The sequence below is a fragment of the Oncorhynchus tshawytscha genome, linkage group LG01 (genome assembly GCF_018296145.1).
Source record: "Oncorhynchus tshawytscha isolate Ot180627B linkage group LG01, Otsh_v2.0, whole genome shotgun sequence".
NCBI classification, from domain to species: Eukaryota; Metazoa; Chordata; class Actinopteri; order Salmoniformes; family Salmonidae; genus Oncorhynchus; species Oncorhynchus tshawytscha.
The window spans coordinates 94,097,586-94,124,670 of NC_056429.1; the positions used below are offsets into that span (position 1 = coordinate 94,097,586).

Consider the following 27,085-nt stretch of genomic DNA (forward strand, 5'->3'; position numbering starts at 1 on the left):
CCTAGTGAATGACCTGCAGAGAGCTGGGACCAAAGTAACAAAGCCTACCATCAGTAACACACTACGCCGCCAGGGACTCAAATCCTGCAGTGTCAGACGTGTCCCCCTGCTTAAGCCAGTACATGTCCAGGCCCGTCTGAAGTTTGCTAGAGAGCATTTGGATGACCCAGAAGAAGATTGGGAGAATGTCATTTGGTCAGATGAAACCAAAATAGAACTCATTGGTAAAAACTCAACTCGTCGTGTTTGGAGGACAAAGAATGCTGAGTTGCATCCAAAGAACACCATACCTACTGTGAAGCATGGGGGTGGAAACATCACGCTTTGGGGCTGTTTTTCTGCAAAGGGACCAGGACAACTGATCCGTGTAAAGGAAATAATGAATGGGGCCATGTATCGTGAGATTTTGAGTGAAAACCTCCTTCCATCAGCAAGGGCATTGAAGAGGAAACGTGGCTGGGTCTTTCAGCATAACAATGCTCCCAAACACACCGCCCGGGCAACGAAGGAGTGGCTTCGTAAGAAGCATTTCAAGGTCCTGGAGTGGCCTAGCCAGTCTCCAGATCACAACCCCATAGAACATCTTTGGAGGGAGTTGAAAGTCTGTGCTGCCCAGCAACATCCCCAAAACATCACGGCTCTAGAGGAGATCTGTATGGAGGAATGGGCCAAAATACCAGCAACAGTGTGTGAAAACCTTGTGAAGACTTACAGAAAACGTTTGACTTCTGTCATTGCCAACAAAGGGTATATAACAAAGTATTGAGATAAACTTTTGTTATTGACCAAATACTTATTTTCCACCATAATTTGCAAATAAATTCATTAAAAGTCCTACAATGTGATTTTCTGGATTTTTTTCTTCTAATTTTGTCTGTCATAGTTGAAGTGTACCTATGATGAAAATTACAGGCCTCTCTCATCTTTTTAAGTGGGAGAACTTGCACAATTGGTGTCTGACTAATACTGCAATTGTGAGAAATGATGTTGGGTTGAAGTGTGTCTTTATGTCCGTGTGAGCTTCTGGGTGCCTGTATGGGTCAACAAAGAGGTGAATAGAGTTGTGTTAAAGAACTTCAACAGTGTCGGTCCTCAAATCTATACCTTCCTTCCTCATAACTATTCCACTACTCGTCCTCTTGGTTTTGTTTGGCCTTTTATGTATTCTGTGGATGAGTACTGGACGAGTTGAGGGAGATAGAGATCCATCACTGGGAGATGCAAAGTGAGTAAGAGAACTCCGATAACACAGCTCCTATCGCATTTTCATTGAAAAAAATGGATTATGTCTTAAAAAAACCTGCCTTTGATGAGTGATGTGCTGGCACACACACACACACACACACACATGTACACAAACGTGCACATACACAGTATCCGTTAAGAATCATATACTGTTGAACTTCAATTCGCAACAGTGTTTATCAGCTATAGTGGTATACAATGTTGTTTGCATTTTGACTGACTGGTTGGTATGAGTGCGTAATGCGTATCACCAACAACATGACATAGAAACTAGATTTGTAGTGCAGATATATATTGTTACCATAGCAACAGCTGGGACAGCGATGAACAGTGCGAGAATGTTGGGAATATAACATCAATCACCCTAAATGTGCCGATATTGCTGACAAATAAAATTAAATAAACAAGTGAAAAGACCCTAGAAAGTTACAATTCTTAAATTAGATCAATAATGTGAAGTAGGTTAATACAAGAAGAAAGATGAGGTTTTCACCTGTGTGTGTATGTGTGCCTGTAATTCTTTGTAAGTGTGTCTGTGTGCTGTGCTTAATAAATTGTCATAAACCACTGTACTGAGACTTTACAGATGAGACTAAGGAGCGCTATCCCAGGTCTGTGGAGGAGATGGTTCCTGGCATGCTATCCTATCCCCTATGGTCCCATTAAACAACACCTGCCCAGGGAACTCAGTTCACTGTCTCAGCAACCAACCAACCAGCAACCTCCTCCCATCCACAGCCCCCTCTTCCCTACCTGCAGCCAGACAACTACTAAACAACCTCTCATCTCATCTCACCTCCCTAAAGACCTTGGAACAACTTGGACCAGCATAACAGCTGACACGCTATCCCCACAATGACATCCCCACTTCTATCCCCTTTGCTTTCTTGTTAACTGGTTCCTGAGATGGGATTCTGCTGTCACATTGGTCTTCAACACCAGGTAAGAACTACAACTCCCTACAGACCACAATAGGAACACGCACATGCAGCCAAGCTCCCAACCACCTCCTCCAACCCACACCCCCTCCCTATAGACCAATAAAGACACCCTGGACCATCCCATCCCAGGCACGCAAATCCCATGATAACCCCTCTCACAGCAACACATCTAGCTGTCTGCCCCCCACTCAGAAAGAGAGGGTTGTTTGAATGAGTAAAGAGGGGAGGAATGAGGACTAAGAGGGTAGGAGACGCTGAGAGGAAACAACAATTAAAGGTGTATTCAATCACAGGTACAGCATAGAAGGCTGCAGCGAAACCGAAGGGAGCATTGCTTTCATCACTCCAGCAGAGAAGTCATTATTTCCCCACCATCCTTTTCGCTGCTCGACGGAATATATTAACTTCACAGCTAGCCAGCCCGCCGCTGTCTTCCTTAGCCCAAGAGTGCCTACATTGCTTGTTTTGAAGAGAATATAGGAATTAGAGTATAGGAAAAAAGGCACACATAAACGCATACCCTGCAGAGAGAGAGAGAGAGAGAGAGAGAGACTAGAGGAGCGTCGGCACAAAACAAGTTCCAGTGGCCCCTTGGGGACCCACCACAGAGCTGCACAGCTCAGTGTGGAAAAAACATAATCAGCAGCAGCAAAACTGCCTCTCAAAGCACACTCAGAAAGCAAATGGCTGCTTAAAATACACTGGGTTGGCAGATGGACTTCAAGTTACTGTCGAAGAATGCGAGTGAGAACATCATCCACGCATGTCTTCTCCTTCTGACTGAGATTGGAATAAGACATCCCCAATCTCTTTTTACTTTCATCTCCAACAGTGCACAGACCATAGACAGAATGCACCACAGCCATATCAGCCATAATGAGTTTACCATAGAAATAGAATCAAATATATCATATTTCTGTAGAGTATTCATGAAAAATACAGTCATCAAAAGGGCTTTGGTCATACTTGTCATTATGTTTCTATGCTTCAGACCACATCATATTCAGCACACTATATTAGGGTTTACATATAAACAACGCCTTTCGGGAAACTACATCTCTGAATTTCAAAACATCTGATTCATGCTTTGTAAATTAATATAAATGCACCCTTGATGTATATTTGTTTGACTATGGCATGCGGTTTATTCTGTTTATCCAAATCTGCTGGATTAATCTACTCCATATTCCTGAAGATGGCTAAAGCTTGTAATTCCATATTTAGCACAATCTGCATAATTTAATGAATAGTACTGCTGGATTTCGCTTTCAGTTACAATGCAATACATTTTACGGAGATTCTGCTTAGCTTAGCTATTGCATGATGCCTGCCTTGTTGAGACAAATCTGAAGACTATGTCAAGACATGTTAAAATAACATACACTCACAAATAGCATGAATATGCCTCACTTCAAAACAAGTGGATACAAAACAACAGTATTGGTAAAATCTTAATTTGGCTAGACTAGATATACGTGTCATGTCTGTCATTTTATGTGGAAGAGGATGTGTATTTGTTTTTGTGTTGTAATCTTGAAGCTGAATAATTAAACCATACTGTATATAGAAATAAATACACAATACAGTGTATAGAAATAAATACACAATACAGTGTATAGAAATAAATACACAATACTGGATATATACATAAATACACAATACTGGATGTATATATAAATACACAATACAGGATACATGTATATACATAAATACATAGGGTAATGATATGGTTATGGATGCCGTCTGTTTCATGTCACTCAGCGACAGTAATGACCCTATGATAGCTCGGAAAGGAGAGAGGAGATGAGGAAAGAGGAGAGAAAAGAGGAGAAGAGAGGAGAGGAGGAGAGGAAAAGGGACAGGAGGAGAGGAGAGGAAAGAGGAGATGAGGTGAGGAGAGGAGACGAGGAAAGAGGAAATGAGAAAAGAGGAGAAGAGAGGAGGAGAGGAAAGAGGAGATGAGGTGAGGAGAGGAGACAAGGAAAGAGGAGAGAAAAGAGGAGAAGAGGAGAGGAAAAAGGATAGGAAGAGAGGAGAGGAAAGAGGAGATGAGGTGAGGAGAGGAAAGAGGAGAGACCAGTAAAAAAGCACGTCAGAATGCTGAAAATACTATCCAACCTGGATCTGAGTGAGTAACGTTCAGTCTACAGCTACTTCTAAAGTCAAAAAGAAAAATACATTACAGTAATCTCTAAATATTTTACTTAATTAACACAATGTTTTAAGGCTACCAAGCTGGCAAGAACAATATACGTCGCAGTGAGAGGAGTGAGCCCAACAACGGCAGCAGAGTTTCACAGCTTCCCCCACCCAAATTCAGAAGCCTCTTTGGCCCCCTGCTGCATGGTTTCCCCCTGTACAGAGGTCATCACAGTACAGTACCCCCTTGGATGTAAAACATGAGAAGGCACGGAAAGAGTACAAAAATAAACTCCTCCTGGACAATCCAGAAAAACTTTTTGCAGACTACTGCAAGAAAGGGAACGTAAACAACAGAATCTTCCATAAAGACCATCCCCTGGCATGGCACAGAGCTACATTGCCTTCAGAATGTACACTGTATTCACATTCCTTGACCTTTTCCACATTTTGTTATGTTACAGCCTGAATTTAAAATGGATTAAATATACAGTACAGTTCAAATGTTTGGGGTCACAAAGAAATCTCCTTGTTTTTGAAAGAAAATCACATTTTTGGTCCATTAAAATAACATAAAATTGATCAGAAATAGAGTGCAGACATTGTTAATGTTGTAAATGACGATTGTAGCTGGAAACGGCTGAATTTTGTATGGAATATCTACATAGGTGTACAGAGGCCCATTATCAGCAACCATCACTCCTGTGTTCCAATGGCTCGTTTTTTATTTACATTGTTTTATTTCACCTTTATTTAACCAGGTAGGCCAGTTGAGAATAAGTTCTCATTTACTGCGACCTGGCCAAGATAAAGCAAAGCAGTGACACAAACAACACAGTTACACATGGAATAAACAAACGTTCAGTCAATGACATAATAGAAAAGTCTATATATGGTGTGTGCAAATGGCATGAGGAGGTAAGGCAATAAATAGGATATAGTAGTGAAGCAATTAAAATGTAGCAAATTAATACTGCAATGATGGATGTGCAGATGATGATGTGCAAGTAGAAATACTGGTGGGCAAAAGAGGAAAAACATTTTTTTAAAACAATGTAGGGATGAGTTAGGTAGATTGGATGGCCTATTTACAAATGGACTGTGTACAGCTGCTCAGATAGCTGATGCTTAAAGTTACTGAGGGATATATGAGTCCTCAAATTCAGTGATTTTTGCAACTCATTCCAGTCATTGGCAGCAGAGAACTGGAAGGAAAGGTGGCCAAAGGTGGTGTTGGCTTTTGGGATGACCAGTGAGATATACCTGCTGGAGCGCGTGCTACGGGTGGGTGCTGGCATGGTGAATTGTGAGCTGAGATAATGCAGGGCTTTAGCTAGCAAATACTTATAGATGACCTGGAGCCAGTGGGTTTGGCGAGGAATCGGAAGCGAGGGCCAGCCAACGAGAGCATACAGGTCACAGTGGTGGGTGGTATATCGGGCTTCAGTGAAAAACGGATGGCACTGTGATAGACTGCATGCAATTTGCTGAGTAGAGTGTTGAAGGCTATTTTGTAAATGACATCGCCGAAGTCGACGATCGGTAGTATAGTCAGCTTTTTGGGAGCGTTTGACAGTGATTGACCAGTTGTTTGACAGCAGACCCATAGAGGATGAGGGCAATGAGGCAGTGATCACTGAGATCCTGATTGAAAACAGCAGAAGTGTACTGGGTGGGCAAGTTGGTCAGGATAATATCTATGAGGGTGCCCATGTTTACTGATTTAGGGTTGTACCTGGTGGGTTCCTTGATAATTTGTGTGAGATTGAGGGCATCTAGCTTAGATTGCAGGACTGCCGGGGTGTTAAGCATGTCCCAGTTTAGGTCACCTAACATACTTAACTCTGAAGATAGATGGGGGGCAATCACTTCACATATGGTGTCCAGGGCACAGCTGAGAGCTGAAGGGGGTCTAAAGCAGGCGGCAACAGTAAGAGACTTTTTAAAGAGATATTAATTTTTTTACTTAGTAGCTCGTATTGTTTGGGCATAGACCTGGAAAGTATGACAGGGCTTTGCAGGTTATCTCTGCAGTCAATTTTATCTTGACGGAAAATGTTGTAGTTGGGGATGGAAGTCTCCGAATTTTTGGTGGCCTTCAAAAGCCAGGATTCAAACATGGCAAGGACATCAGGGTTGGCAGAGTGTACTAAAGCTGTGAATAAAACAAACTTAGGGAGGAGGCTTCTGATGTTAACATGCATGAAACGAAGGCTTTTACGGTTACAGAAGTCAACAAATGAGAGCTCCTGGGGACACGCAGGGCCTGGGTTAACGTCCACATCACCCGAGGAACAGAGGAAGAGTACAGTGAGGATAGATTCAGGCCATAATGTACAGACAGTGGTATGATAGGGTGTGGGTACAGTGGAGGTAAACCTAGGCATTTGGTAACGATAAGAGAGGTTGCATCTCTGGATGCACTAGTTATGCTGGGTGAGGTCACCGCATGTGTGGGATGTGGGACAAAGAGGTATCTGAGGCATGTTGAGTGGGACTAGGGGCTCCGCTGTGAATTAAAACAATGATGAATATCCTAAACCACAGTATACAAGGCATACTGACTTTAGAGTGTCTCCTGACCCCTCCTGTCTCAGCCTCCAGTATTTATGCTGCAGTAGTTTATGTGTCGGGGGGCTAGGGTCAGTTTGGTATATCTGGAGTACTTCTCCTGTCCTATCCGGTGTCCTGTGTGAATTTAAGTATGCTCTCTCTAATTCTTTCGTTCTCTCTTTCTTTCTCTCGCTCGGAGGACCTGATGAGCCCTAGGACTTACCTGACATGATGACTCCTTGCTGTCCCCAGTCCACCTGGCCGTGCTGCTGCTCCAGTTTCAACTGTTCTGCCTGTGATTATTATTATTTGACCATGCTGGTCATTTATGAACATTTGAACATCTTGGCCATGTTCTGTTATAATCTCCACCCAGGACAGCCAGAAGAGGACTGGCCACCCCACATAGCCTGGTTCCTCTCTAGGTTTCTTCCTAGGTTTTGGCCTTTCTAGGGAGTTTTTCCTAGCCACCGTGCTTCTACACCTGCATTGCTTGCTGTTTGGAGTTTTAGGCTGGGTTTCTGTACATCACTTTGAGATATCAGCTGATGTACGAAGGGCTATATAAATACATTTGATTTGATTTGATTAGAGAGAGACATAAAGCGAGGCATAAAGCAATCACAGGTGTTGATTGGGAGAGCTAGCTAAGACAACAACGGGTAAGACAACAACAGATAATCAGCTAAGACAACAACAGGTAAAATGGCAATGAATGGGCAGAGAGGGTCAGTTAACTACAAACAGGGCCTGAGTTTGAGGCTGGGGCCGACAGATAAGCAAAATAAACAAAAATGGAGTAGCATGATTAATGAACAGTCCAGCAGGCATCAGCTATGTAGCCAAGTGATCATAGGGTCCAGTGAACAGCAATAGATGAAACAGGGAAGCCGCTGGGTAGTCGTTACTACGATAGCAAGAGGGAGACACGGTGTAAAAAAAAAAGGTTAGCAGGCTGGGGCTAGTAGAAGTGTCTGCTCCGACGTCTGGCAAAGGCCGGTTGAGGGCACAACGGACGGAATTGCGTTGGCAGACCAGTCGTGATGGAACAGTGGGGCTCCGTGTCGATACCTCTTTGGCAAAAGAGGTATTTAAGCTGGAGTAATTTCAGTGAATAGCAATAGATGATTACTCGCAGGGAGATGCGCCTGGCTTGTTGCTAACTGGTGCTAGCTTCGGGACAAGGGTGTTAGCCACTCTAGCCACTCGGTAGCAGCTAGCTAGCAGCGATGTTCCAATGCAAATGTCCAGAGTTTACGGCAAGAATCCGGTAGTGTAGTGGATTCTAGTCATTTTAGTGTAGCTTCTGGGCTGGGCCACTCGGTGGTAGCTAGCTAGCTGTGACGATCAGGCGTAATGGTCCAGAGCTTACGGCAGGATTCCGGCGTTGTAGTGGAGAAAAACAGTCCAAAATGCAGAGAGTTGATAACACACTGTGCAGACTGGCAGGCTGGCAAGTATAATCCAGGCTAAAAGGCGAAAAAAAAAAATTTACACGGGAGAATGACAAACAACGTCTGCACTGCTACGCCATCTTAGAATCACGTTGTGTTAGCTAATCCAAGTATATAATTTTAAAAGGCGAATTGATCATTAGAAAACCCTTTTGCAATTATGTTAGCACAGATGAATACTGTTGTTCTGAATAAAGAAGCAATAAAAATGGCCTTATTTCGACTAGTTGAGTATCTGGAGCATCAGCATTTGTGGGTTCAATTACAGGCACAAAATGGCCAGAAACAAAGACCTTTCTTCTGAAACTCGTCAGTGTATTCTTGTTCTGAGAAATGAAGGCTATTCCATGCGAGAAATTGCCAAGAAACTGAAGATGTCGTACAACGCTGTGTACTACTCCCTTCCCAGAACAGTGCAAATTGGCCCTAACCAGAATAAAAAGAGGAGTGGGAGGCCCCAGTGCACTTCTGAGGACGTGGACAAGTACATTAGAGTGTCTAGTTTGAAAAACAGATGCCTCACAAGTCCTCAACTGGCAGCTCCATTAAAATGTCCTATAAGTTATGTACAGTGTGCAAATAGTAGAATATACAAATGATGGGGGGGATATCAATAGATAGTTTATATTTACATTGGTATTTCTGACCCAAATTTTCTTGTGGCAGCAGATCACACATTTTGCTGCTGCAAAACACCAGTCTCAACGTCAACAGTGAAGACGCGACTCCAGGATGCTGGCCTTCTATGCAAAGTTGCAAAGAAAAAGCTATTTTTCAGACTGGCCAATATAAAGAAAAGATTAAGATGGGTAAAAGAACACAGACAATGGGCAGAGGAACTCTTCCTAGGAGGCCAGCATCCTGGAGTCGACTATTCACTGTTGACGTTGAGACTGGTGCTTTGTGGGTACTGAAGCCAGGATATCCATATAATTGGTACCATTGGAAAGAAAACACTTTGAAGTGTGTAGAAATGTTTAAATAGTGTAGGAGAATATAACACAATTGATATGGTAGGATAAAATCCAAAGAAAAACCTAACAGCATTTTTTTTTGAGAGACCATCCGCTTAGAATTGCAAGAGAAAGGTCATATTGAAAATTAGCTCCCTGGATGCAATTCCTATGGCTTCCACAGGGTGTTGAATCATATCTGAGAGTATAACAGAACTTATTTAGCAGGCTAAATCCCGAGGACAAACCATTCAGCTTTTCTTTTGAAGTCACTCTCTTTTTAATTGGTTTTTCATTGGAAATTAGATTTCTAAGGGACCTTCTTGTTCCTATCGCTTCCACTGGATGTCAACAGTCTTTAGAAATTGGTTAAGGTTATTCCTTTGTGTAATGAAGAAGTACGGCCATCTTGAACGGGGATCACTTGAAGTGTACTGTTAGATAGAGGTACGTGACCAGAAAGCATGCTTCAGATTGTTTTCTTCCTGTATTGAACACAGATCATCCCGTCTTCAATTGCATCGATTATTCGATTATTTATTATATAATCGATTATTTATTAAATAATCGATTATATCGATTATTTACGTTACAAAATACCTAAAGTTGTATTACAAAAGTGGTTTGAAATGTTTTGGCAAAGTTTACAGGTAACTTTTGAGATATTTTGTAGTCACGTTGAGCAAGTTGGAACCGGTGTTTTTCTGGATCAAACGCACCAAATAAATTGACATTTTGGATATTGAAAGATTAGTGGAATCTGTATGGGTAGCTGGACAGGTAGGATGACTGACAGTGAAGGTGAACAGGTGGTCACGTGTCAGGTGACAGAGGAATGGATGAGACTGAGGCAGGAATTCCTTTAATCATAAAGTGGTATATTTACTGAGTAGTCTGTGCTGCATCACAAAGGAAACAAATAACATGTATCCAATCAAATTCATAATCAAAGCTTAAATCATATCATTCATTATTAACATAATTTAGGGAGTTCAGCAGGCCAGTTCATTAAGAAGTCAATAGTAATCATCCATGAGTCATTTAGGCTCAAACTATTTATCATAAATCATGAAAGAATACAAACAGTGAATGCTTATTCAATCTATAGTCCCCATTATCAAAGTCGATCAGTTAGCAAACAATGACGTTTCTCATTTCACTCTTTCAATTGTCTTTATGTGTACATATAATTAATTTCAATACATATGAACCATATCGATTGCATAATTGGCCTATGAGGATCCGTAGGGCCGTGATCATTGACAATTCACATTACACAATATGTTTGAAGCGTGTGCTCCAAGCCGCGCTCCGCGGTAATGACTATTAACAGTAACTGAATGGCCCACTCTCCCGATCGCCACAGATAATTCAGATGAAAGGTAACAGAGTCGGTGGACTTACGTGGATTCATGGACGCACAGAACTTCTGGATCAGATGGAGTTAAGGAAGAGAAAGCAGCGAGATCAGGGGATGGCAATTTCCTCCTTTTATGGAGTTGAGATCTGTCGGACATTTCCACCTAACCTAATTAAAGCGCCCCTGGCCCAGCTGAGTAAATGGCAATGAATTAAAGGATTATTCCACCAACTCCATGGGCCTTTTCTACAGATATATATCGACGGAATTAATCGAACAAAAGAACCATTTGTGATGTTTATGGGACATATTGGTGTGCCAACAAAAGAAGCTCGTCAAAGGTAAGGCATGAATTATATTTTTATTTCTGCGTTTTGTGTCGCGCCTGCAGGGTTGAAATATGGTTTCTCTCTTTGTTGACTATGGTGCTATCCTATGGTGCTATCCTCAGATAATAGCTTTCGCCGAAAAGCCTTTTGGAAATCTGACACATTGGCTGGATTCCCAACAAGTGTAGCTTTAATTTGCTATATTGCATGTGTGATTTAATGAAGGTTAGATTTTTATAGTAATTTATTTGAATTTGGTGCTCTGCATTTTCTCTGGCTTTTTTCCGGGTAGGACGCTAGCGTCCCACACATCCCAGGGAGTTAAGCAGCCATTTGCTTTCTGAGTGTGCTTTGAGAGGCAGTTTTGCTGCTGCTGATCATGTTTTTTCCACATTGAGCTGTGCTGCTCTGTGGTGGGTCCCCAAGGGGCCACTGGAACTTGTTTTGTGCCGATGCTCCTCTACTTTCCTTCTCTCTCCCCTCTCCCTTATCTTTCTCTCACTTCTATCTCTCCTCTCATTCTCTTTCTCACTCTCTCACTCTCTCACCCTCTTATTTTCCTGCAGTGAAATGTGGTGTTTAAGGAACCCCGCAGATTAACATGTAATACATCTATACATCTAGAACATAAAGGAGGCATTGAGAGTATAGAAGAGGGAGGATGAGACACAAACACACACATAAGCACACTAAAGCAAACACACACAAAGGAAAGAGAGTGGGATGATTCTCACAGCCCTCTGACCTCACTGCAGTAATAACATGCCTATCATAATTTCCTCACTGTAAGTGCTCTCGGAGTCACAGTAGGCCACACGGAGGGAGCACGGACGGAGCACAGGATACACAAACACACGGAATCGGAGCCAGGAGCATCTGCTACTAGTGGAGCCATATGACCTCCCTCCCACTTCTTGCTCACACCATGTGAGGCTCCTTCCTCCTTTCCTCACCCCTCTCCCCTCCCCCTCAGCCATCCCCCACACTCAAGGCTTCCTATGTCCTGCCATCTATCCCCTCACAGAGGACTGGCTTCCTAACACATACTGTAGGGACAGTAAGGCTAAGACCTTCCCTTCCTTAACCCTCCTGTTGGGTTTGTGTGTCACAACTTCCGCCAAAGTCGGTCCCTCTCCTTGTTCGGGCGTCGTTCGGCAGTCGGCATCGCTGGCCTTGTAGCCATTGCTGATCCACCTTTCACTTTCCATTTGTTTTGTCTTCCCACACACCTGGTTTGAAATCCATAATTACATGTTGTTTCCCCCATGTCCTTGTCAGGAATTGTTTATTGTAAGTGCACGTTGTCTGGTATGCAACGGGGTTTTGTCCCATTGTATATATTGTTTTTGTTCACAGTGATTTGTATTATTAAACTGCGCCGTTGTAACACCTGTGCCTTTTTTAGTTTGTCCATCTGATGAATGGGCAGGAACAACATTTGTAGTCTCACCCATTAATTTCCAATGACAGGTAATTTTTGCCCGGGAACACCACAGGTCTGCAAAAGTTAAATTAAACACCCAAATTTGATGAAAATCATCAACATGTATTTTGTGTGTTCAGATAGCCTGTGTGGGCAAAGTCATGGAAATGTATGAGAATCAGATTAAATTAACAACATTTTTCAGAGAGAAAACTTGTAAATGGGTCCAATTCGACCTGAACACAGCAGGAGGCTTAACACCATATAGGTCTCTCACCCACCGTCCCTAACGCTAAGGTCTCATCTACTGCTCACTAGTCCCTCCACTACCAGAGAGAGGTCACAAAGGACCCGGTTCCCAACACACAGGCAAACACAGGCACACAGTGTTAAGACCTTTTATTCTTCTCTTAGTTAACGAGAGCCCTGTGTCTCTTCAGGTTCAAACCCATCACTAAGGCCCCGGGTCGTGGTTTTAGGCCTCTGAGGCCACCGTATGCTGCTGCGCTTGAATATGATCTGTGCTCTAGCATCCTAGACTGAGTCCCAAACGCCACCCTATTCCATTTCAAATGCACTACTTTTAACAAGGGCTCTGGACAAAAGCAGTGCACTATAGAAGGAATAAGGTGCCACAGGAATCACAGAGCACCAGCTGCAGCCCAGAGACAAATTGATGCTAGCTACCCAGAGTCCGTTTGAGGATGGTGTTGAGGTCTGTACATGAGTGTGTGTGTGTGTGTGTGTTTGTGCATTTCTGAAAGGTATAAAATTATGAATTTTTTCCACATGAAATGATATGTTGCCATGACTTTACTGTATTTACTATGGCTGGGAATTGCCAGTGACCTCACGATACGATATTTTCACTAAACCTATGTGTGATAGGATACATTTGAAGTCGTAAGTTTACATACAACTTAACCAAATACATTTAAACTCAATTTTTCACAATTCCTGACATTTAGTCCTAGTAAAAATTCCCTGTCTTAGGTCAGTTAGGATCACCACCTTATTTTTAGAATGTGAAATGTCAAAATAATTGGAGAGATAATGATTTATTTCAGCTTCTATTTCTTTCATCACATTCCCAGTGGGTCAGAAGTTTACATACACTCAATTAGTATTTGGTAGCATTTGCATTTAAATTGTTTAACTTGGGTCAAACTATTCGGGTAGCATTCCACAAGCTTCCCACAATAAGTTGGGTGAATTGTGGCCCATGCTTCCTGACAGAGCTGACGTAACTGAGTCAGGTTTGTAGGCCTCCTTGCTCGCACATTCTTTTTCACTTCTGCACATCCTGTTCTATAGGATTGAGTTCAGGGCTTTGTGAGGGCCACTCCAATACCTTAACTTTGTTGTCCGTAAGCCATTTTGCCACAACTTTGGGGTCATTGTCCATTTGGAAGACCCATTTGCAACCAAGCTTTAACTTCCTGACTGATGTCTTGAGATGTAGCTTCAACAAATCCACAGAATTTTACCACCTCATGATGCCATCTATTTTGTGCACCAGACCCTTCTGCAGCAAAGCTTCCCCACAACATGATGCTGCCACCTCCATGCTTCACGGTTGAGTTGGTGTTCTTCGGCATGCAAGCATCCCAACATTTTCCTCCAAACATAACGACGGCCATTATGGCCAAACAGTTCTATTTTTGTTTCATCAGACCAGCGGACATTTCTCCAAAAAGTACGATATTTTTCCCCATGTGCAGTTCCAAACCGTAGTCTGGCTTTGTTATGGCAGGTTTGGAACAGTGGCTTCCTCCTTGCTAAGCGGCCTTTCAGGTTAAGTCGATATAGGACTTGTTTTACTGTGGACATAGATACTTATCTACCTGTTTCCTCCAGCCTCTTCACAAGGTCCTTTGCTGTTGTTCTGGGATTGATTTGCAGTATGTAAAAGTATGTTCATTTCTAGGAGACAGAACGTGTCTCCTTCCTGAGCTGTATGACAGATGCTTGGTCCCAGGGTGTCTATACTTGCATACTGTTGTTTGTACAGATGAACGTGGTACCTTGAGGTGTTTGGAAATTGCTCCCAAGGATGAACCAGACTTGTGGAGGTCTACATTTTCTTTTCTGAGGTCTTCACTGATTTATTTAGATTTTCCCATGACGTCAAGCAAAATGGCACTGAGTTGGAAGGTAGGCCTTGACATACATCCCCAGTTACACCTCCAATTGAGTCAAATTATGTCAATTAGCCTATCAGAAGCTTCTAAAGCCATGACATAATTTTCTGGAATTTTCCAAGCTGTTTAAAGGCACAGTCAACTTAGTGTAAGGAAACGTCTGACCCATTGGAATTGTGATACAGTGAATTATAAGTGAAATAATCTGTCTGTAAACAATTGTTGGAAAAATTACTTGTGTCAAACACAAAGTAGATGTCCTAACCAACTTGCCAAAACTATAGTTTGTTTTCAATAAATGTTGGTTGAAAATGTAATGACTTAATAATAAAGTGTATGTAATCTTCTGACTTCAACTGTATATCAACGACTTGGTGAGGGCACTAGAACTGTCTGCAGCACCCGTTCTCACCATACTAAAATCTGAAGTGAAATGTCAAGTGTTTGCTGTCCCCAACCAAGGAGGGACTACATCAGCACCTACATCATAATCTTCTGCACAGATTCTGTCAGACCTGGGCCCTGACAGTTAATCTCAGTAAGACCAAAGTAATGGTGTTCCAAAAAAGGTCCAGTTGCCAGCAACACATTTACAAATTCCATCAAAACACAGTCACCCTAGAACACAAAAAAAACTATACATACCTTGGCCTGAACATCAGTGCCACAGGTAACTTCCACAAAGCTGTGAACGATCTGAGAGTCAAGGCAAGAAGAGCCTTCTATGCAATCAAAAGGAACATAAAATTCGACATACTGTACCCATTAGGATCTGGATAGAAATACTTGAATCAGAAATAGAACCCATTGCCCTTTATGGGTGTGAGGTATATTGTCTGCTCACCAACCAAGAATTCACAAAATGGAACAAACACCAAATTGAGACTCTACATGCATAATTCTGCAAAAATATCCTCTGTGTACAACGTGAAACACCAAATAAAGCATGCAGATCAGAATTAGGCCGATAACCGCTAATTATTCAAATCCAGAAAACAGCCCTTAAATTCCACAACCACCGAAAAGGAAGCGATTCCCAAACCTTCCATAACAAAGCCATCACCTACAGAGAGATGAACCAGGAGAAAAGTCCTCTTAGCAAGCTGGTCCTGGGGCTCTGTTCACAAACACAAACAGGGCCCCAGGATAGCAACACAATTAGACCGAACCCAATCTTGCGAAAACAAAAAAATGATTACTTGACACATTGGAAATAATTAACAAAAAAACTGAGCAAACTAGAATGCTAATTGGCCCTAAACAGAGAGTACACAGTGGCAGAATAACTGACCACTGTGACTGACCAGAACTTTAAAAAAGCTTTGACTATGTACAGACTCAGTGAGCATAGCCTTGCTATTGAGAAATAAATATAAATATATAAATATAAAATAATTATTTTCTGTTTCTACATTGCATTGGTGTTTACAGTGTACTTGTTACCCCTCTCAGCCGATTACTTTCACTGTAGAACATTGTATTGAAATGTAGATATAAGCCTATGAAAGACCAAAGAGCTTAAGATTTTGAACAACAGTGTTTACATGGTATATCCAAAAATGTACTATTATGAAAGCAGTGTTTGCCATTTGATGCAAATGCTTCATTCTGACATGTGTTTATGGCATTTTGAATGCAGTGTTACATTTTGAAGGAGATGTGAGGCATTTTGCATTTTGTGTGTTCAGTTTTGGGAATTGTGTAAGCAGTTGGAAAAAACTATATTATCTATTTCACTTCAAAACATATGTTTCCCATGCCAATAAAACCCTTCAAATTGAATTGACAGAGAGAGCAAGAGAGAGAGAGAGAGGGTGGTTGGTTGGCTGGTGTTGGAGAAGGGTCAGGGAGGCAGAAGGCAGTAGAATTACAGGGCAAGTCAGAGCAGTATGAACAAAAAACAAAACACAAAAAAACAGCTCCGTCTTCAAGGCTCTGACTTGGCTCTCCGGGCTTAAGGCTCACATGAGACACTACAATACACAGACCAGAACCGAACCAGAGGGAAGCAGGAAGTAGCATCTTGTTAATACTAGAACTGCACGCATTTGATGCCTGCCAAATGCCAAAAATGGTTCCCGGCGACTACTAGTTTGAAGCCACACTGATGCTTCTATGAATCAACTTCCCCATTATCATTAAACTATCCATTACTGTTATAAGGTCATGATTATGCTAGTTCATTGTAGAACTTTCCTTATCGTTATGATATCATCATCATCATCACCAGCATCCGCATCATCCTCATCATCACCAGCATCATCATCACCAGCATCATCATCACCTGCATTATCATGTAGCATATTTGCGGGTGTGTATTAGGATATACATAAACTAGTGAATTAGAGTAGAGGCTGAGTAGAGTAGAATAGAGTAGAGTATCAGGAGGACAACCGTAGAGGCTGAGTAGAGTAGAATAGAGTATCAGTAGGACAAGAGTAGAGTAGAGTATCAGTAGGATAACAGTAGAGGCTGAGTAGAGTAGTAGAGACTTACAATGTGTAGCTTCAGGTAGTCTCCAAGGCCAGATGAGCTGTCCACCCTCACCAAAACAGCATCCTCTAGCTGTGTGCTGAAACCTATGGCCAGCCTGTCTGCCCGCGTGCTGGGCCTGTCATTGGGAGGCCATGTATACGTGATTAGTCCACCGTCACGGCCAAATATATACGTAGTTCCAGCTGAAGAGAGAGGAGAGAAAGATGAGGGTTAGGTTGTTTAATATGTTGAAATGGACCACTATCTCTGTAAAGTTTAAAGTCAGGATAATATTGTCACTTATCAGAAAGAAAGTAGTTGGATGAGAAAATTCAACGGATGTACTCTGTACTTCGGAATACTTTCTGTAAAGGAATACTTTTAAGTCATCATATTTACGAAACACAAACACCCAAACTATAGTAATGCCAAGGATTTCAAACTGCAACTTGACCTTCATGAAAACACACACTGACTTTAACACAGATAACATGGGAGTCATTTTCTTCCAGTGAAGCAGTTTCCTGTCTGTGTAAGTATTCCTCGTTATTACACACCACTGCCTTTGGAGCTTCTGAATGCCTCGTTATTACACACCACTGCCTTTGGAGCTTCTGAATACCTCGTTATTACACATCACTGCCTTTGGAGCTTCTGAATACCTCGTTATTACACATCACTGCCTTTGGAGCTTCTGAATACCTCGTTGTTACACACCACTGCCTTTGGAGCTTCTGAATGCCTCGTTATTACACACCACTGCCTTTGGAGCTTCGGGATGCCTCGTTATTACACACCACTGCCTTTGGAGCTTCTGAATTCCTCGTTATTACACACCACTTCCTTTGGAGCTTCTGAATGCCTCGTTATTACACATCACTGCCTTTGGAGCTTCTGGATGCCTCGTTATTACACACCACTGCCTTTGGAGCTTCTGAATGCCTCGTTATTACACACCACTGCCTTTGGAGCTTCTGAATGCCTCGTTATTACACACCATTGCCTTTGGAGCTTCTGAATGCCTCGTTATTACACATCACTGCCTTTGGAGCTTCTGAATGCCTCGTTATTACACATCACTGCCTTTGGAGCTTCTGAATGCCTCGTTATTACATGTCACTGCCTTTGGAGCTTCTGGATGCCTCGTTATTACACGCCACTGCCTTTGGAGCTTCCGGATGCCTCGTTATTACACGCCACTGCCTTTGGAGCTTCCGAATGCCTCGTTATTACACGCCACTGCCTTTGGAGCTTCCGAATGCCTCGTTATTACACATCACTGCCTTTGGAGCTTCTGAATGCCTCGTTATTACACATCACTGCCTTTGGAGCTTCTGAATGCCTCGTTATTACACGTCACTGCCTTTGGAGCTTCTGGATGCCTCGTTATTACACGCCACTGCCTTTGGAGCTTCCGGATGCCTCGTTATTACACGCCACTGCCTTTGGAGCTTCCGAATGCCTCGTTATTACACGCCACTGCATTTGGAGCTTCTGGATGCCTCGTTATTACACGCCACTGCATTTGGAGCTTCCGAATGCCTCGTTATTACACAGCACTGCCTTTGGAGCTTCTGATGCCTCGTTATTACACACCACTGCCTTTGGAGCTTCCGAATGCCTCGTTATTACACGCCACTGCATTTGGAGCTTCTGAATTCCTCGTTATTACACGCCACTGCATTTGGAGCTTCCGAATGCCTCGTTATTACACATCACTGCCTTTGGAGCTTCTGATGCCTCGTTATTACACACCACTGCCTTTGGAGCTTCCGAATGCCTCGTTATTACACACCACTGCCTTTGGAGCTTCCGAATGCCTCGTTATTACACGCCACTGCATTTGGAGCTTCTGAATTCCTCGTTATTACACACCACTGCCTTTGGAGCTTCTGAATGCCTTGTTATTACACACCACTGCATTTGGAGCTTCTGAATGCCTCGTTATTACACACCACTGCATTTAGAGCTTCTGGGGGAAAACATAAACAAGCAGGGCACAGAGCAAGGAAACACACAGCTACTGTATGTCTCCGCCAGACACTCCGCCAACAACTCACCTCCGTGGAATGTGTTTGACACGTGTGCTCTAGAATAAGTGTACCATCCGGTTCCTCGTTTGAAAGGCTGTGGTAAAAAGTTAACTCACTGGGAAGAGAGAGGCTAGCAGTAGACACTAGTGACCTATTCAAATTGATGGGTAGGAGGAAAAAACCTTTTCTACTAATGAACAAAGCAGTTTATTCCCAAATAGCAGAATTGAAGAGAGATTGAAGGCCTAATAATAATCAGATTTTCCAATGATGGTCGTTGCCTTGGGGTTCTTTTACTCGCTGAGCTGTTTGTCAAATCAGTGTCTATTTCTTTCAGTGAAAGTAGACTTGATATAATATATTCCAGCACACATACACCTTCATATCTATTATTGTCATATTATCTTTAGAATATATATATATATATATATTTTTACCTTTATTTAACTAGGCAAGTCAGTTAAGAACAATTTCTTATTTACAACGACAGCAGTGGGTTAGGAACAGTGGGTTAACTGCCTTGTTCAGGGGCAGAACAACAGATTAATACCTTGTCACCTTGGGGATTTGATCTAGCAAACTTGCGGTTGCTAGTCCAACGCTCTAACCACCAGGCTACCTGCCACCCCACTGCTGCCCCTCAATACATTAATTAATTAGGCAAAAAAACAACTGGCATGAGTTCTTTGTCAATCAACATTTTCTTCAGGTGTGAGGTTTTGTGTGTGTGTGTGTGGGGGGGGGGGGTTGTTCATGTGTGTGGTTAAACAAAGGAGAGGGAGGTTGCAATGTTTGACTGATAATGTAAAATTATAAAGAACTTGGTTGTGGGAGAGGGAGAGGGAGAGACCAAGTATTCACAAAATGGAACAAACACCAAATTGAGTCTCTGCATGCATTGTTTGGTGTTTTAAGTTGTACACAGAGGATATTTTTGCAAAATTCTACATGCAGTCTCAATTTGGTGTTTGTCCCATTATGTGAATTATTGGTCTCTCTCAACACCAAGTTCTATATTATTTTACATTATCAGTCAAACATTGCAACCTCCCACTCTTCTGTTTTACAACACACATGACCAAACACATGTAGCATTAGGCCGATACCCACTAATGACCAGAATCGATAAACAGCCATTACATTCTACAACCACCTAAAAGGAAGCGATTCCCAAACCTTCCATAACAAAGCCATCACCTACAGAGAGATGAACCTGGAGAAGAGTCTTCTAAGCAAGCTGGTCCTGGGACTCTGTTCACAAACACAGACCCCACAGAGCCCCAGGACAGCAACACAATTAGACCCAATCAAATCATGAGAAAACAAGAAGACAATAAAATAAATAAAAAACAGAGCAAACTAGAATGCTATTTGGCCCTAAACAGAGAGTACACCGTGACAGAATACCTGACCACTGTGACTTACCCAAAATTAAAGAAAGCTTTGACTTTGTACAGACTCAGTGAGCATAGCCTTGCTATTGAGAAAGGCCACCGTAGCAGACCTGGCTCTCAAGAGAAGACAGGCTATGTGCACACTGCTCAAAAAATGAGGTGGAAACTAAGCTGCACTTCCTAACCTCCTGCCAGCTGTATGACCATATTAGAGACACATATTTCCCTCAGATTACACAGACCCACACAGAATTAAAAAACAAATTCAATTTTGATAAACTCTCATATCTACTGGGTGAAAGAAACACCACAGTGTGCCATCACAGCAGCAATATTTGTGACCTGTTGCCACAAGAAAAAGGCAACCAATGAAAAACAAACACCATTGTAAAAACAACCCATATTTATGTTTATTTATTTTCCCTTTTGTAATTTCACTTTTTGCACATCATTAAAACACTGTATGTAGACATAATTTGACCTTTGAAATGTCTTTATTCCTTTGGAACTTCTGTGATTGTTATTTTTCAGTAAATGTGCTAACATTTTCAAAAACATGTTTTAACTTTGTCATTATGGGATATTGAGTATAGATGGGTGCAAAAGCAAAATCGATTTAATCCATTTTAAATTCAGGCTGTAACACAACAAAATGTGGAATAAGTCATGAGGTGTGAAATCTTTCTGAAGGCTCTGTATATCCACCCCCCCCTCTCCCTCTGGACTGTATCTATCCATCACAGGATGAGTGGAGAAATATACATATAGTGGTTAGAGCATTGGACTAGTAGCCAAAAGATGCAAGATCGAATCCCCGAGCTGACAAGGTGAAAATCTGTCCTTCTGCCCAAACAAGGCAGTTAACCCACTGTTCCTAGGCCATCCTTGATAATAAAAAAATGTTATTCATTAACTGACTTGCCTAGTTAAATAAAGGTAAAATAAATTAAAACACTATCTATTTCTCCTGCTCATCCTCTATCATGTTCTCTTCATTCTAGTCAATATCCTGGATAATCCGTTAACAAAAGAAGTGATGTCATTCATTAACGGTACAATGGAAGAATACTGCGCTGAAGTACATGGGCGGCTGGTAGCCTAGTGGTTAGAGGCTGGTAGCCTAGTGGTTAGAGGCAGGTAGCCTAGTGGTTAGAGGCAGGTAGTCTAGTGGTTAGAGGCAGGTAGCCTAGTGGTTAGAGGCAGGTAGCCTAGTGGTTAGAGGCAGGTAGCCTAGTGGGTAGAGGCAGGTAGCCTAGTGGTTAGAGGCAGGTAGCCTAGTGGTTAGAGGCAGGTAGCCTAGTGGTTAGAGGCAGGTAGCCTAGTGGTTAGAGGCAGGTAGCCTAGTTGTTAGAGCGTTGGACTGGTAACTGAAAGGTTGCAAGATTGAATCCCCGAGCTGACAAGGTAAAAATTGTTGTTCCTAGGCCATCATTGAAAATAAGAATTTGTTCTAAACTGACTTGCCTAGTTAAATAAGAATATATATGCTTCATGTCTTGTGCAATTTTTTCACTTTTAACAGTTGATTAAGAACCGGCAACCAAGCAGCCTGCTCCATATCCCCGACCCAGCCACCAAACAACTCACTCCATATCCCCAAACTGGCAACCAAACAACTCACCCAGCCCGACCCAGCCACCAAACAACTCACCCAGCCCGACCCAGCCTAATCTAGTTATGCCCATTCACTCCATGTCAGTGCTGTAGGACACACATACACAACCCTTTCCCAGCACATCAGTGTTGTAGGACACACACACACACAACCCTTTCCCAGCACATCAGTGTTGTAGGACACACACACACACAAGCCTTTCCCAGCACATCAGTGTTGTAGGACACACACACACAACCCTTTCACAGCACATCAGTGTTGTAGGACACACACACACACAACCCTTTCCCAGCACATCAGTGTTGTAGGACACACACACACACAAGCCTTTCCCAGCACATCAGTGTTGTAGGACACACACAAGCCTTTCCCAGCACATCAGTGTTGTAGGACACACACACACACAACCCTTTCCCAGCACATCAGTGTTGTAGGACACACACACACAAGCCTTTCCCAGCACATCAGTGTTGTAGGACACACACACACAAGCCTTTCCCAGCACATCAGTGTTGTAGGACAGACACACACAAGCCTTTCCCAGCACATCAGTGTTGTAGGACACACACACACAAGCCTTTCCCAGCACATCAGTGTTGTAGGACACACACACACAAGCCTTTCCCAGCACATCAGTGTTGTAGGACGCACACACACAAGCCTTTCACAGCACATCAGTGTTGTAGGACACACACAAGCCTTTCCCAGCACATCAGTGTTGTAGGACAGACAAACACAAGCCTTTCCCAGCACATCAGTGTTGTAGGACAGACACACACAAGCCTTTCCCAGCACATCAGTGTTGTAGGACAGACACACACAACCCTTTCCCAGCACATCAGTGTTGTAGGACAGACACACACAACCCTTTCCCAGCACATCAGTGTTGTAGGACACACACACACAAGCCTTTCCCAGCACATCAGTGTTGTAGGACACACACACACAAGCCTTTCACAGCATGTCAGTGTTGTAGGACAGACACAAGCCTTTCCCAGCACATCAGTGTTGTAGGACACACACACACAAGCCTTTCCCAGCACATCAGTGTTGTAGGACACACACACAACCCTTTCACAGCATGTCAGTGTTGTAGGACACACACACAAGCCTTTCACAGCATGTCAGTGTTGTAGGACAGACACACAACCCTTTCACAGCATGTCAGTGTTGTAGGACAGACACACAACCCTTTCACAGCATGTCAGTGTTGTAGGACACACACACAACCCTTTCCCAGCACATCAGTGTTGTAGGACACACACACACACACACACAACCCTTTCCCAGCACACCAGTGTTGTAGGACACACACACAAGCTTTTCACAGCATGTCAGTGTTGTAGGACACACACACAACCCTTTCCCAGCACATCAGTGTTGTAGGACACACACACACACAACCCTTTCCCAGCACACCAGTGTTGTAGGACACACACACACAGACCTTTCACAGCATTCAGTGTTGTAGGACACACACATGCCTTTCACAACATTCAGTGTTGTAGGACACACACACACAAGCCTTTCCCAGCACATCAGTGTTGTAGGACACACACACACAAGCCTTTCACAGCATGTCAGTGTTGTAGGACACACACACACAACCCTTTCACAGCACATCAGTGTTGTAGGACACACACACAACCCTTTCACAGCATGTCAGTGTTGTAGGACACACACACACAACCCTTTCACAGCATGTCAGTGTTGTAGGACACACACACACACAACCCTTTCACAGCATGTCAGTGTTGTAGGACACACACACACAACCCTTTCCCAGCACATCAGTGTTGTAGGACACACACACAAGCCTTTCACAGCATGTCAGTGTTGTAGGACAGACACACAACCCTTTCACAGCATGTCAGTGTTGTAGGACACACACACAACCCTTTCCCAGCACACCAGTGTTGTAGGACACACACACAAGCCTTTCACAGCATGTCAGTGTTGTAGGACACACACACAACCCTTTCCCAGCACATCAGTGTTGTAGGACACACACACACACAACCCTTTCCCAGCACACCAGTGTTGTAGGACACACACACACAGACCTTTCACAGCATTCAGTGTTGTAGGACACACACACATGCCTTTCACAACATTCAGTGTTGTAGGACACACACACACAAGCCTTTCACAGCATTCAGTGTTGTAGTGTTTTATAACTGGCCGAGTTTTCAGTAAAGTGTTAACTCATGTGCATCCGAAATGGTCACCTGTGAGGGCTCAAAAGCAGTGAACTATGTAGGGGATTAGGGTACCATCTGGGACGCACACAGTCCTACTGACTTCTATTTTAATTCATTCGGCCAACCACTCCCTCGGCAGAGGGTTGTTAAGAAGCTTGTTGACATGTAGCTAAGATGAGCTGAGAGCCAGAACAGCATGTAAGACTACAGCAGAAAGTCCTTGGGGGAATGGAGGAGGATTAAAGCAAGGAGATACATGAGGGGGCAGGGCTAATGCACACCCACACACTACTGCTCCCGAAATCACACACACGCACACACACTCAAAAATAGAGAAACAAACACACACATGCATGCGTACGCATACACACACATAGACAGACACACTGGCAGACACACAGACACAGACCGAGACACAGACCAAGAAACACAAACATCAGATATAATGCACACCTACCCTGTAGTGCCTGGACATCAAATCATCTGACACGTGCCTATGTAACTCCTATGTAACTCCTATGTAACTCCTATGCAACTCCTATGCAACATGGATCTATTTTAACACCTATCCAGGTAATATTGGCCTGTTGTTGTCTCTTTTATTTGCTAGTTGTCTATCTCTCTCCATATCCCTCTCTCGCTCTCACCCCCCCCCCCACACACACACACACAGCCAGACAGCCAGACCCAGAGCTGCAGTGATGCAGCGCGACCCTAAAGACCCCCCCTTGTGTTTGAGGCCTAATGGGGTTCAATTTCATTGCCTAAGTCTATTTCTGCTGCCGACTTAATGAAGCATGAGGCTCTGAAGAAGCCGGGACATTAACATATTAAATATGCTTCATAATTTAGAGGGGATGAGATTGCATGGGCAGGGGAAAGAGATATGGATATGTGTGGGTATGTGCCATATTTTGTGTGTGTGTGTGTGTGTAAGTCATAGTGAGGTTGTGTTTGACTTTTGGCAGGACAATAAGTCCCCACAAGAATAGTAAACAAACTAAAAGTTGACACGCTGGGGACGTTTTGTTGGTCCCCACAAGGTCAAATGCTATTTCTAGTATAGTTAAACACGTCCACAGTTGAATGTGTGTCTGTGTCTATGTGTGGCTGTGTGTGTCCATGTGTTTCTGTGTGTCCATTTGTGTGTGTGTGTGTGTGTGCGTGCGTGTGCGTGCATGTGGAGCTAGCATGGAGACATATGGGAATAGAATAAATCACTGGTTATTTAAGGAATGGGTAACTTCGTTAGCCATCCTATTTATGGATATCAATTTGATCTTGAAATTGATTTTAACATGAAAAACCCGAAGGATCATTCATAAATCATTCATAAATTGTTGGTGTTTATTCGTTGTTGGTTGACCCCCAAACATTACTCTGAACTCAATGTTGATTCAGTGTTGTGGGTGTGATTTCTGTTACTATATAGTGAGTTAAAACAAGTTAGAAGGAGTCGGATGATTCTCCCCAATGTGAAGATTGCAAAGAGGCCTGAACCGCAATATTATGTCTTAGGACGTCCAATCATAACTTAGATTAAGTTGGCCTTTAGGTATTTAGGTATTATTGAATAATGATTCCAACTGAAACCATGTTGAGAACCTTAGGCGCTAAAAGCAATACGTTCCTCAATCAACAATTCAGGAATCAACATACACTATTATACAAAAGTATGAGGACACACTTTCAAATTAGTGGATTCTGGTATTTCAGCCACACATTTTATATACAATTGAGTACACAGCCATGCAATCTCCATAGACAAACACTGGCAGTAGAATGGCCTTACTGAAGAGCTCAGTGACATTCAAAGTGGCACCGTCATAGGTGCAAACAAGCCAGTTTGTCAAATTTCTACCCTGCTAGAGCTGCCCCAGTCAACTGTAAGTGCTGTTATTGTGAAGTGGAAATGTCTAGGAGCAACAATGGCTCAGTCTTGAAGTGGTAGGCCACACAAGCTCACAGAACGGGAACGCCAAGTGCTGAAACGTGTAGAGCGTAAAAACCATCTATCCTTGTTTGCAAAACTACCGAGTTCCAAACTGCGTCTGGGAGAAACGTCAGCACAATAACTGTTTGTCGGGAGCTTCATGAAATGGGTTTCCATGGCCGAGCAGCTGCACACAAGCCTAAGATCACCATTAGAACGCTACCTACCCCAATACATAGTGTCAACTGTAAAGTTTGGTGGACGAGGAATAATGGTCTGGGGCTGTTTTTCATGGTTCGGTCTAGGCCCCTTAGTTCCAGTGAAGGGAAATATTGACACTAGAGAATACAATGACATTCTTGACGATTCTGTGCTTCCAACATTGTGGCAACAGTTTGGGGAAGGTCCTTTCCTGTTTCAGTATGACAATGCCCCCGTGCACAAAGCATGGTCAATACAGAAATGTTTTGGCAAAATCAATGACCTCAACCCCATCGAACACCTTTGAGATGAATTGGAATGCCGACTGCGAGCCAGGTCTTATCTCCCAACATCAGTGCCTGACCTCATTAATGCTTGTGGTTGTTCAACGAGCAGGTGTCCATGTAGTGTAAGTCATGTAGTGTAAGTCATGTAGTGTAAGTGTAATGATATTTATCCATTATCTTGTTTGAGTCACTCCTGAAGGACTACAATTAAAAAGAAACCAAATAACCTCTATTGGATTATCAATTCAACTTCCCGGGAAATCATTAAGACTATTGATGAACAGTGTTCCTCTTATTGGTGTCTAGCGCAGGGGCTATAGCAGATCAACGCCCTGGGAGATTCACGGCCATGAGGAAGACTTTTCATGAGGGGTCATTTTCATTTATTTTTTTGGTCTTCTTTATCAT

The 27,085-nt window shown here is 42.9% G+C and overlaps 1 protein-coding gene across 7 annotated transcripts in view; it reads right to left on the bottom strand.

Annotated features, from left to right (window-relative positions):
* Positions 1–27,085, bottom strand: part of LOC112260173 (neurexin-1a) — a 495,882-nt gene that overhangs the window by 250,330 nt on the left and 218,467 nt on the right. For all 7 annotated transcript variants that reach the window (XM_042327452.1, XM_042327447.1, XM_042327443.1 and 4 more), the window contains one exon: positions 17,035–17,216. In XM_042327452.1, the coding sequence (XP_042183386.1) occupies positions 17,035–17,216 (182 nt within the window). The remainder of the gene's footprint in view (positions 1–17,034; positions 17,217–27,085) is intronic.